This window comes from Octopus bimaculoides, chromosome 7 (assembly GCF_046866305.1).
Source record: "Octopus bimaculoides isolate indiv1 chromosome 7, ASM4686630v1, whole genome shotgun sequence".
In the NCBI taxonomy this organism is placed as follows: domain Eukaryota; kingdom Metazoa; phylum Mollusca; class Cephalopoda; order Octopoda; family Octopodidae; genus Octopus; species Octopus bimaculoides.
This window is the reverse complement of record NC_142934.1, coordinates 91,445,050-91,457,814: the sequence shown is the minus strand read 5'-3', so window position 1 is coordinate 91,457,814 and position 12,765 is coordinate 91,445,050. Positions and strand designations below refer to the sequence as shown.

Genomic DNA, 12,765 nt, shown 5'->3' with positions numbered 1-12,765 from the left:
TGTGGCCCCCGTTTTAAAAAAGATCCAGTAATACAAATAAAATTGTATTACATTCTCACTCGCCCTCGTACTTTCATGTTCAATTGGTCATATCAGGGCTATCAGTACGCAATATAAAATCTTAGCGTGAATAATTATTAACGAAATACATTTTGGTAGGATGCATATTACGTTCGCAGTAACCTCATTAATAGTTTTATAATCTTTTTATCTTTTACTTGCTTCAGTCATTAGTCTGCGGCCATGCTGGGGCACTGATTTGAAGAGGTTTTAGTCAAACAAATATATACACACACGATTGGCTTGTTTCAGTTTCTGTCTGCCAGTGCACTGACAAGGCTTTGGTCAGCCACGCAGTGGAACTGAACCCAGAACCATGTAGTTGAGAAGCAAGCTTCTTACCACAACAAATTAAGCGGAAATGATTCGAACACTTTATCAATATGCTGACTAACATAGCTTCGAGTCGCATTTTAAGTGGTTCAATGCAAAACAAGTAGAAAAAATGAGAACATATATATCATTGAGTTATATAATTCTGTGAAGAAACGTACCAAAGGGTAAGACTATCAGACAGAACATAGCAATAAGACTCCTCGTGAAATTCTGAATGGCTCTGTCTGGGAGTTCAACTCGCCAGTTTTTATAACCCATTGGTGTTTCTCTAGAAGGTCCGAGCAGACGATTTGGGTGAAAAGATTTCCGCTTACTTGGTTATACCCCGATCTGATTAGCGGAGCCATATTAGCGTAGGAGTTAATGAATTTTTGGGGCGACACAATTAGTTTTTCACAACTGGATTCGCAATTCACGGTTAAGGTGGCGAGCCGTTAGAATCGTTAGCACGCCGGGAACAAAGCTTAGCGACATTTCGTCCGTCTTGGGGTCGACTTTGCCTTTCATCCTGTTGGAGTCGATAAAATAAATACCAGTTGAGCACTGGGGTCGATGTAACCGACTTACGCCTTCTTCCAAGATCACTGGCCTTGTGGAAAAATTTAAAACGAATATAGTAGGCTAAGGTCTTGAGCGGGGGAACCCGAGTGCTATGGTTCGAAACTCGGTAAGGTTCTCGCTACAAAATAGTGATTGCCTGAAAGCTACGACTTCCGAATAATAAAATCTTTCACGAGATGTGAGAAAAAATTATATTTATTTGAAAATAGGTATTTGTGTGAAAAGGCAGTTGTTTGTGCAGGTGTTTATCTAACTGGTCATTTTATAGCAAACTACGACCTACTTTCATATAATACCAAACTAATGTAAACATCTCCAAACCAGAGAGCGGGGTGCATAAAGCGGTGTTATTTATCCCGAGTCAGCTCTGAATCGTACGGATCCACGATCAAATCCATGACCATCACATATTTTATTTTATGTAGGACTGCTTCATTCGATAGAGAGTAATTTGAGAGAAATCTGGCTGCTGTTTCAAGCAGCTACATAGAGGATATTTTAGTGGCTCGTATAAAATGTGCTACATGGTTATGGAGCTCAGACGCAAAGCGAGTTAGAAATAATTCACCTCTCCTGGATAGGATACCAGATTATTGCTGATAGCATTCTTATCGAGTCCGTTAGTCTTTCCTCAATAGCGACGTTTTGTGATGATGTGGCAATGAATTAAATGAAATAATAAACATGTTAGATATATAATGCTTAACAGAAATTTAGGATGGTTGAACCGAACAGCTAGAAGTTGGAAGGTGTCAGTCGCGGTCTGTATGGCGAAGGAGACACCACTGATCAACCCAATTCACTGATTTCTTCATTTATTGTCAAAGATGTATGTGGGCACTCATTGATCGCTTTTCAGATTCTTGTTCACTCTCTTCCTCCTGATAACTTCTCTTATGTCTCAATGTAACACTCACTATTCTTAACACAGAGAATCGTATTTCGTGATTGCATAATTTCATTTTGTTTTAAAACCTCTTAACTTTCTGATACTTTGATCTTTTGCAGTTTACAGAACATCACACATCATGCTGCAAACTCTTCCAAATGATATTCGAGCTGAAGACTTCATGGAACAAATTAAGAAAATAGTAAGACAACAGCTATTTCATAATAACCGTTAGTTATGATGATTATTTTTTTTTAATGGATTATGTAATTGGTCATAAAATGTATTACATAATCCGACTAAGATGAATTATAGAGTAACAAGAGTTAATGACGTTTCGATATCAGAACATTCCAAAGTGATGAGCTGGCAGAATCGTTAGCATGCCGTACAAAATGCTTGGCGGTATTTCGTCCGTTTTAGCGTTCTGAGTTCAAATGCCGCCCGATCTGACTTTTCCTTTCATCCCTTCGGGGTCGATAAAATGATAAGTACCAGTCAAGTACGGCGATCGATGAGGCCCCTCTCTTCAAAACTGCTGAATTTGTGTCAAAATTTGAAACAATTTTAGAATATTCCCAACAACAATATTACAGGGTTTAACAGGTTTTTTTTTAAAAAAAACATCATTCTTTTGGATCATTGATAATACTCTTGGTAAGGCATGATATCCTCCACCTCACTTATTTTTCTTCCTATCTCCATTCAAGTCCTCTCCTTCGATATAAGAACCCTTTTTTTAAAGTAATACGACGACCTCCCAGGTGCGAGATGTAAAACGTTAAGTTCCTGTGAAGTGACTAATTAGCCTCGTTTCCATTTCCAGTCAGATACCCAGTTTAATCCTTCCCCACCATCATCACCACTGGACACTTGGGTCCTTGTTGCAGAGTCCACTCTCAAGTATCTACTCATGCCTCCTCCATGAGGACAACTTGACATCTTGAAAGGCCGGTGTTTCTTGTGGTTGCATCCAGTGAATTGTCATATTTCCTCTTTTTTGCCCCTCGTTCTTCTCGCTTCTAAAACCCTGCGGCAGTGGAAAAACCTGATACGGCTCCTGGCTTTACCAGCTTGTCAAACCGTCCAACCCTTGCCAGCATGGAAAACGGTCGTTAAATGCTGCTGAGGGGGAGGAGGAGGAGGAGGAGGAGGAGGAGGAGGAGGAGGAACTGATATGACAATCATTAATACCATGGTTTATACCCGGTCTCCAAAGACACCAACTCTGTAGTAACCAACATTAACACACCATCACTACAGCCAACACACAACCAGCCACGTTACCCATCACACCACTACACAAACAACCACAGCTACACTGATGCAGAAACTCCTTCCCAACCAAAGTCTCACCGTTACCATACTGCAGACATTGTTATCCTACCTTCTCTATCTGTGCCACTACAACCAACACTATGATATTTCAACTAATTCGACATCGCTGCAAGCAATACAACACGGCGCCACTGCAGCCTTCACTGCACCACTGTACCACTTCAGCTGACACAATCTTACGACAAACAACACTCCACCCGCTGTGATCAGAATCACAAAACAAAAGTAAAGAATATAAAATTATCTAAAAATTGAGTTAATGTTAACATATCTGAGCCAATGGCCATCAAAATGGTTTATTAGCAGCAAGAATGCGGCCAGTAAAAGACATTAACGCGCATAATTAGCACTATAATTCTATAGCATTTGATGGCATATACGACACAGTTTTTAACAAAATAGTTTCAAAAATAGCCAACCCCCTGAGTCCTATAAGTAAAGTTTCTGTAAATATTGGTTTCAAATGTGGGTACAAGGCCAGCAATTTCGGGAGAAGAGGACAAGTCGATTACATTCATTCCAGTGTTTAATTGGTTCTTATTTTATCGACCCCGAAAGAATGAAATACAAAATCGACTTCGGCGGAATTTGAACTCAGAACTCAGAACATAAATATCCCATGCTTTAATGTATCAAAACCACTTTTTCCTGAATATGCGCTGATGAAATTAGGGTGAGTCTAAAACGCCCGCTCATTTTTTATGCTATCAACTACGATATTCCTTTCAACAAATATTGAAAGCATATTTGAATCTTATCAACCTCCTTAACTAGGTATAAAGTATAATCCTTTCTACTAAAGGCACAAGGCCTGAAATTGGGGGGGGGGGGATAGTCGATTACACCAACCTCAGTGCGTAACTGGTACTTATTCCATCGACCCCGAAAGGATGAAAGGCAAAGTCGACCTCAGCAGAATTGGAACTCAGAACGTAGCGACGGGCGAAATACCGCTAAGCATTTCGCCCAGTGTGCTAATAATTCTGCCAGCTCACCGCCTCAGCTCGCTATAAAGTATAATGGAAAGACAATGCACACAGTTAATTCAAACTTCCTGTAATCCTACCGTTTGCTTTATTAATCAAGCTAATTGTATTTTTTCATCTCAGGTTCCTGGTGTTCTCAATGTCCATGAACTTCATTTATGGCAGCTAACAGACAATACAGTTGTTATCACGTTGCATTATGTTGTCACGTCTTCTCATTTCCTCAACTCTTTTCATCAAATCAAACAATTAATGAAGAAAGCAGGAATACAACACATTTCCATCCAACCAGAAATTTCTCCTGTAAGTTGATCTTCTTTCTTGACAATATGGCTGAGAAAAAAAAACTACATCAAGAAAGCGTTCTCGATACTAAATACAAATGTAGATTCCAGGCATTGCAGTTGCTTCCCAACTAAGTAGTCTTAGGTTCAATCCGAATGCGTGGCATCTCGGGTAAATGCCTTCAACTATAGCCCTGGGTCGACCAAAGCCTTGTCAGTGGATCTGGTAGACGGAAACTGAAAGAAGCACATTGTGTATACTATATGTGTGTATGTATGTGTGTGTATGTGTGTGCGTATGCGCGTGTGTGTGTATCATCGTCATACATGAGAGGTTGTTAGTTTCTAGTCTTCCATGAAAAACAAGTTTGGCCATGGGGGAAATATAGCCTTACTTGGAAATGGGTGAGGGTTAGCGACAGAAGGGGCATCAAGCCATTGAAAATCTGTCTCAAAAAATTCCGTCTGACCCATGCAAGCATAGAAAAGTGGATGTTAAATAGTGATGATAAGAGTAGGATCGTATACAGTTCGAATTCTTCTGTTGCTGTTTAGGCCTAGGTTGATCTTAATCAAGCAGATTTATGTCACATAAGCAATCGGCCGAAAGACTAAGTGTAGCCTACAGGTCTTACTGTCCCAGATGTAACAGACCTCTGTGTTAACATTGATTAGACAACACATTCTCATATGTACTCGCACCATCTCCACTGTCAAGTCAAAGATAGAGAAATATTGTTGCAAGGAAACAGTAAAACTGTGCGAGAAAGACAAAGGACAAAGAGGAAACGTGGTAAAACGTTTTAAAAAACCGCTATCTCACAGTGATTTAAAGAGTTTTCTGGCTGAATCGTGTAGTTGAAACTTTCAATAATAAAATAATAAACCACAATGTGAAAAATATAAAATTGGAATTTTTAAGAATTTTCTGGTCATTGTAGACTTTAATAATTCCTTTCTTTCAGTACATACTCCCATCTGATTAATAAGTGACTTTCTTATAAATGAATATATCATAGTATAAAACTAGCTCCACACGCACACACACACACACAACTCCCATTCAACAGATACTAATGCTACGGTGATTTTTTGCAGAAGCGTTGAGAGACAAGTCAGATGGTATCTTTTATTTAGATTCCTGTTGCTTCTACTGACTTAATCTTTTGTCACATTGTCTGCCATAAAACTAATATAAATAATAATTTAGGTTTAACATCAGTATGAAACGCAACAGTCAAGTCAGTGTTAACGTATTTAATGCAGACATTAATAAATTTACGAGAGATAATATTATTTTTTGTTTGTTTTTCATTACAAAATTTTCTCTGTTCTTACTGTTCACTGTGCACGTGACGATTTGTCGGTTGACAGATATCAGTACGATTCAGTAAGCAGTTTGTTCGCTGGTGTTATAAACAAAAGAATCGGCCCTTTTGTTAGGTTCATTTGTCCAGGGATGCCTCTAGCTTGCGAAATACAACTACATCAGAAAACCGCTGTCCCAGAGTCCCTTGTGTTACTGAATCGAGTGTTATGAACACTTATTTGCAGTAAAAGAGATGTTGTTCTCCTCTGACGAAACACACCAGCGATTAGCATATTCCAGTTCGAATGTGCCAGAACGTATTAAGAATAAATATGATTGTCGCTATTCATCGTACATAGGGTGACTTATAATATTTTCATTTTTCCTGTATGTACGTAGGATAACCCTTGATGTTTCTGTCTTATGACTTCATCAGCGAACCAGGATATTCTAGGATGTAGTCAGTCGATTAAAGACAAGAAATTTAAACCTAGGCTCAAAGAAGTTTGGGGAAAAGGACAGTCACAAGGTGCTAGTTGCTAAGAGTTGAGCCGGCCAATGGTAATATACGTCAAACGTCTGAGTCGCCATTGTCGAAGTGGATGGCTTTATTATTATTGTTGTAGTGTACGTGCGGAATATTGTTGGTTTGCGTGAATAATAACTGAAGCAAACCCACGAAAGAAGCCCGTCGTGTATACACACACACACACACACATACATATATATATATATATATATATATGTATGTATGTATGTATATGCTTGCGTGTTTGTCCCCCCAACATCGCTTGACAACCGATGCCGGTGTGTTTACATCCCCGTAACTTAGCGGCTCGGCAAGAGAGACCGATACAATAAGTACTAGACTTACAAAGAATAAATCCTAGGGTCGATTTGCTCGACTAAAGGCGGTGCTCCAGCATAGCCGCAGTCAAATGACGGAAACAAATAAAAGAATAAAAAAATACTTAGCATTGTAAATGCATTTTTTTTTTCAAAATTCTTACTATTTTAATAATAATAAAACCATGTTTCGTTTATGTCTTAGTAAATAATAGTCAGAAACCAAGAATAGAGAATATTATAATTAAAATAAGCGCCTAGATTACACAAGTTTGGCAGCTGCCAGTTTTGCAACGTAAAGTTGGCAAAATTTCACTGTTTTTCCCTTCTCTTCGAGTTTCCGTTATTTCTTCCACCACAACGATGACATGGTGCAACATTTTCTTCATCATCTAAAAGGCCATTTCCTCGTAAAAATGCAACTGCCTTTGTCTCGTCGCTGATCATATTGTAAAAATCTTTAGCCAACATCGTAAGAGTTTTTAAAAATTAAAAGGTAAACTAAAAAATAACCCAAAGTAATATCCCTTTAAATTGTAGATAACACGCCAAAGTAGCACTAAATGTGTGTGCGTGTGTGTGTGTGTGTGTGTGTGTGTGTGTGTGTGTGTGTGTGTGTGTGTGTGTGTGTGTGTGTGTGTGTGTGTGTGTGTGTGTGTGTGTGTGTGTGTGTGTGTGCGTGTGTGTGTGTGTGTGCGCGCGCGCGCGTGTACAAAACTAACATCTGACATTCGTATTTCATTCAAACAGGTGGGTGAATATGATGAAAACGTTCGGGAATGTCTTTTGAAAAAAGTCTGCGACAATCAAGATTGTTCTAGGATGGTTTGCTGTAATTTTATCCCGAACGATGCAATATGTCATCCAAAGGACATCGAAATATCTGTTCAAGCGGAAGAGTAAATATTTTCAGACGCTGCGACACCACCGTCATGATTTCAATTACGAAGGTTTGCTTAATGCTCTGGGAAATGAAATGGCACTCTTCGACAAGAGTTTTACATTTGACAGGCATTAAAAGGATGAATAATTGAAGAATTTACAATTTGCAAAAATTGTGTTTTTATTTATCTTTGTGAACGGGGTGACTTTGAAAGGCTTCTGGAAAATCAGTGTTTAAGCTTCAATTTCGTGACAGGAAGCTGATGAGAAAGTACCTCTCTCTCTCTCTTTCCTTCATTCTGTGGACAGGCTACCAGTCTCTTTCAGATAAGATTCTCAAACGATCGACCGCCCATTTCCGACTACGAAGTCAGTGAACTATAGTAATATAAAATAACATACACAACTCCAGAATGAAACGCCAGAAATATTTGTCCAGATGATCTGTGATTTAGACATCCTGAAATCATAGCCATTTGGTCATCATTCCCGGCGCTACAAACCGCATTTATTACTTGAGTAAAATATTGCTTCGTTTTCCTATATATAATGTTACAAGAAATTCTCAAATTATTATTTTTATTTATAAATTACAATTATTTTGTGCCAGAAATAAAACTTCTTATTGGCATGTCTTTTTTTTTTTTTTTTGTTTCGTTTCATTTCGCTTTTTGCTAAATTTAAATTCACAAAAAATTATTTTTCTAGATAGTTTTTGCTGTTATTGCTGCTGCTAGTTCTGTGACAACATTCTTCTATTGTTAATGTTCTGTTGTGTTTATATACTGGCAACAGGCAGTTATATTGTCTCCCTTTTGTCTGTGGACAGAAGGCCCTTAAGCTGTTTGCAGCGCCCCACATGCGAGATCTTGGCTCTCTGCCAAAAACAAAAAGATACATCTTGACAAGCCATTCAAGTCAGAAAGGGCTTTGAGATTTATACCTTCCCTAACAAGTTCCCTCTGTGCAGATTTTCATCTCTAAAAATATAGTCTCACTTTCATTCTCAACCAAGATGACAGCCACTGTCAAGTGACTGTCGCTAGCTACCAGGTGGCTGAGGCCTCTAGCAAACAGACGGACAAGATTCCTGGCACTAGTAAGTACATGCCCAAGATTAATATCGGAACTAGATGACCGAGGCTGTCGCTACCAGCAACGAGATGACCTAGGCCATCGTTACCAGTAACTAGATGACCGAGGCTGTCGCTACCAACAACTAGATGATCAAGACTGTGTCCGCCTGCAAGTAGATGGGTAACCAAATAGATGTGGTGACAGTGATGTATTTAGAAAAAATGGGAGGAAGAATTTCAGCTGAATTAAGTTGAAGTCTTTGTTACTGATTATCCAGGTGTGAGGTGAGTGACATCATCAGCCTCAAGCCCCTGGACATTACTGCCTCAAGTTTTTAGAGTCATAGGGCCAGTTACCTAGTTCCTATGGCGTATTAAATGACCAAAATCACAACATTCCCCCTGAATGGGATGCTAGGCCATTACAGGGTTTCTCATTTACAGGTGAGTGAATACAGGTGACTTTGAGGTTACTCCTTTTACAGGTGAGCAACAGAAAGAGTGGTGTCTACACACGTGCACAGATACTACCTTCTTAAAGCAGAGTTTGAATATGGAGGTGTAAGCTGGACAGCAGAGATGGACAATAAAAGGTGAGAGGTTTGAGTGAGAATAGGGTGGGAGAATTGCATGATATAAGTGGTAATGTGTCTGTCCTAAATTGGATTGGAGTCCACGGGTATTAGAGGGGAGGGGGAGAAATGTCATGTTGCTTTGGTGGTAAATTTTGACATCTAGGAATGTGTAGAATATGCCAATGTGTTATGAGGTGATGATAAGCGTAATTCCTACTGGAAGCTGGATTCAAACGTTTATAATAGAGGGAACTCAACAAAAGGGACAGTAAATGATATTAAATGGAGTAACGTGATGTCTCTACCACACAAAATAACTAATATTAAGAAACAAAAACTAAATATACAAAAATAAAAATACATAAAACATTGAAAGCAAACCAACAACACTTCCTTCCTACACCACTAACAGCAGCAGCAGCAATCAATGACCTTGAGTGCGCGAGACAAAAACAAAACAAGAAAAATATATATTATTAAACAGATAAAAGCTATTTTAGGGCCTTCTTTTTTTGCACTTGAAAGCCATTGAATTGATAATCACTTCTCTGTAAGCATCTGTGCTATTCATTGGAGCATGGCCATTACAGCAACATAAGCTTTGGTCACCAGAATCACCTGAAACATATCATATACGATGATTTATTAAATGTTGTGGACTAAAGAGGCAGCTTATAAAATAAGCTGCAGAATATTATAGAGTTGTGAGTAAACAGGATGTAGATATTTCTCCTTCTGAACAGGACACGGAATCACAACCCAGGCCATTGGTAACATTTCCAGATTGATTCCCCCAAAACAGAGTCGATGCTGGCAAATTTCCTACTTGTTTGACATAAGGAGTTATATACGTTCACACACCCACACATATATACATATATCTATTACTTGTTTCAATCATTGGGCCACGGCCATGCTGGGGCACCACCTTGAAGAACGGTACTTATCTTTAAGTTTGATACTTACTGTTACTTTGTTGAACTGTTAAGTTACAGGGACAAAGACAAACCAAGCAGTGGTTGGGGGGGGGGGACAAACACACACACACACGTATGTATATCATCATCATCATCATCGTTTAACATTCACTTTCCATGCTGGCATGGGTTGGGCAGTTTGACTGGGGGTTAAACCAGGCCCCAATCTGATCTAGCAAGGTTTCTACAGCTAGATGCCCTTCTTAACACCAACCACTCTAAGAGTGCAATTGGTGCTTTTTACGTGTCACTAGCACAGGGGCTAGTCAGGTGGCACTGGCATTGACCATGACAGAATGGTGCTTTTTACATGCCACTGGCACGGGCGCCAGTCAGACTGCACTGGCATTGATTGACCATACTCAAATGGTGCTCTTTATGTGCTACCTGCACAGGAGCCCCCCCACACACACACCAGGCTTCCACACAGTTTCTGTCTACCAATATGTTCAAAAGGCACTGTTCAACATGAAGCTATCATAGAAGACACCAGCTCAAGGTGCCACACAGTGGGATTGAACCTAAAACCACATGATTACAAAATGAGCTTCTTGATCCCACAGCCATGCATTGATACCAAAGGACAGAATCAAATGTTGCACGAAACATGAATTCCTAAATCAATAAAGTGACAAATCAACCATTCAACTCATTTTACCCCAATATTCAATCTTGTGTTGGTCTCAGCAAAGGCATGTTCTTGGCATTTGACCATTGTAACTACAAGCTATAGCAGCTATCTAATCAATAACCATTCATTGTATTCTAATGTAGCAAACACTTACCACCATCACCACCACCACCATCATTTAAGATCCATGTTGGCATGAGTCAGACAGGATTCATGGAGGCAGATTTTCTACAGCCTGGATGCCCTTCCTGTCACCAACCCACACCATTTCCCTGCAAGATAATATTTCCTCATGTCCAGATATGTCGTTCATGGAATACTGGATACAAACAACCTCACTTGTTTGACAGTGATGTTCATTTACAACCATCACATGATGTCAAGACAAGGACGCGCGCGCGCGCACACACACACACACACACACACACACACACACACACACACACACACACACACACACACACACACACACACACACACACACACACACACACACACACACACACACACACACACACACACACACACACACACACACACACACACACACACACACACACACACACACACACACACACACACACACACACACACACACACACACACACACACACACACACACACACACACACACACACACACACACACACACACACACACACACACACACACACACACACACACACACACACACACACACACACACACACACACACACACACACACACACACACACACACACACACACACACACACACACACACACACACACACACACACACACACACACACACACACACACACACACACACACACACACACACACACACACACACACACACACACACACACACACACACACACACACACACACACACACACACACACACACACACACACACACACACACACACACACACACACACACACACACACACACACACACACACACACACACACACACACACACACACACACACACACACACACACACACACACACACACACACACACACACACACACACACACACACACACACACACACACACACACACACACACACACACCAGCTTCTTTCAATTTTCATCTGCCAAATTCATTCACAAGGTTTTCATCAGCAAGGGGTTATAGAAGAAAACACTAGCCCAAGGTGCCACGTGATGTGACTGAACCCAAATCCACATGGTTTGGGAGCAAACTTCTTAAGCACACAGCCATGTTCTTGTGTGCCTTAACATAATCCCAAGCAGATTCAATGTGACAAACTTGTTCCTTAGTCTTACAAGTTGACTTCATCTATTGAGCTTAAACAGTCTATCTACCCAATTTTAACTATGGGACCCTTGCTTATGACACCACACACTGAGATTGAAACCAGAACTTCAGGATCATAAAGTGACACAAATAAACACAATCCTGTCAACCTTCCTAGCCTCCATCCCACTGCACCCATAGGGATTAGCAACATCTTAAACTTGAGTCTATTAACAGAAATTTTTTTTAAATATTTTATATTTGTGTATCATACAATAGAGAATAGCAATGTAGTCCAGCCCCAGGTCAGCTTTGGTCAAGAGGACTTCTGGTCAAAAGCATAAACTATTGATGACAGCTCTTCCCATATTTTATACACACACACACACACACCCCATGATGATCATTTAACAGCCATGTTTATTGCTGGCTTTGGGTAGACAGTTTGACAGGATCTGATGGGTCCAGTTCCTGCATCAAGCTCCAATATTCGCTCTAACATGATTTCCACAACTTGATGTCCTTCCTGATACCAACTACTTTACAGAGTGTACTGGGTGCTTTTTATGTGGCACCAGCACTAGTGAGGTGGCCATGCAGCTTGCAAGACTAAGATTATCTTTGATTGAGTGGAACTACAATGGAGATGGAGAAGACTTTGTACTAAGAGATGGAGAATTAAAGAGTGAGAGGAGGGGAAAGACTTTTGTTACCAGTAGTAGCTCCCTGAGTTTTTTCCAACCTGTTCTTACTCTGGCTA

General features: G+C 40.0%; 1 protein-coding gene across 1 annotated transcript in view; it reads left to right on the top strand.

Moving 5' to 3' along the window:
• The window catches only part of LOC106872797 (uncharacterized), a 33,353-nt gene extending 25,231 nt beyond the window's left edge, over positions 1 to 8,122 (top strand). The window contains exons 5-7 of the mRNA XM_089355657.1: positions 1,966 to 2,048; positions 4,294 to 4,473; positions 7,360 to 8,122. Of these exons, the coding sequence (XP_089211783.1) occupies positions 1,966 to 2,048; positions 4,294 to 4,473; positions 7,360 to 7,512 (416 nt within the window). The 3' untranslated portion in view covers positions 7,513 to 8,122. The remainder of the gene's footprint in view (positions 1 to 1,965; positions 2,049 to 4,293; positions 4,474 to 7,359) is intronic.
• The last annotated feature ends 4,643 nt before the right edge of the window (positions 8,123 to 12,765 follow it).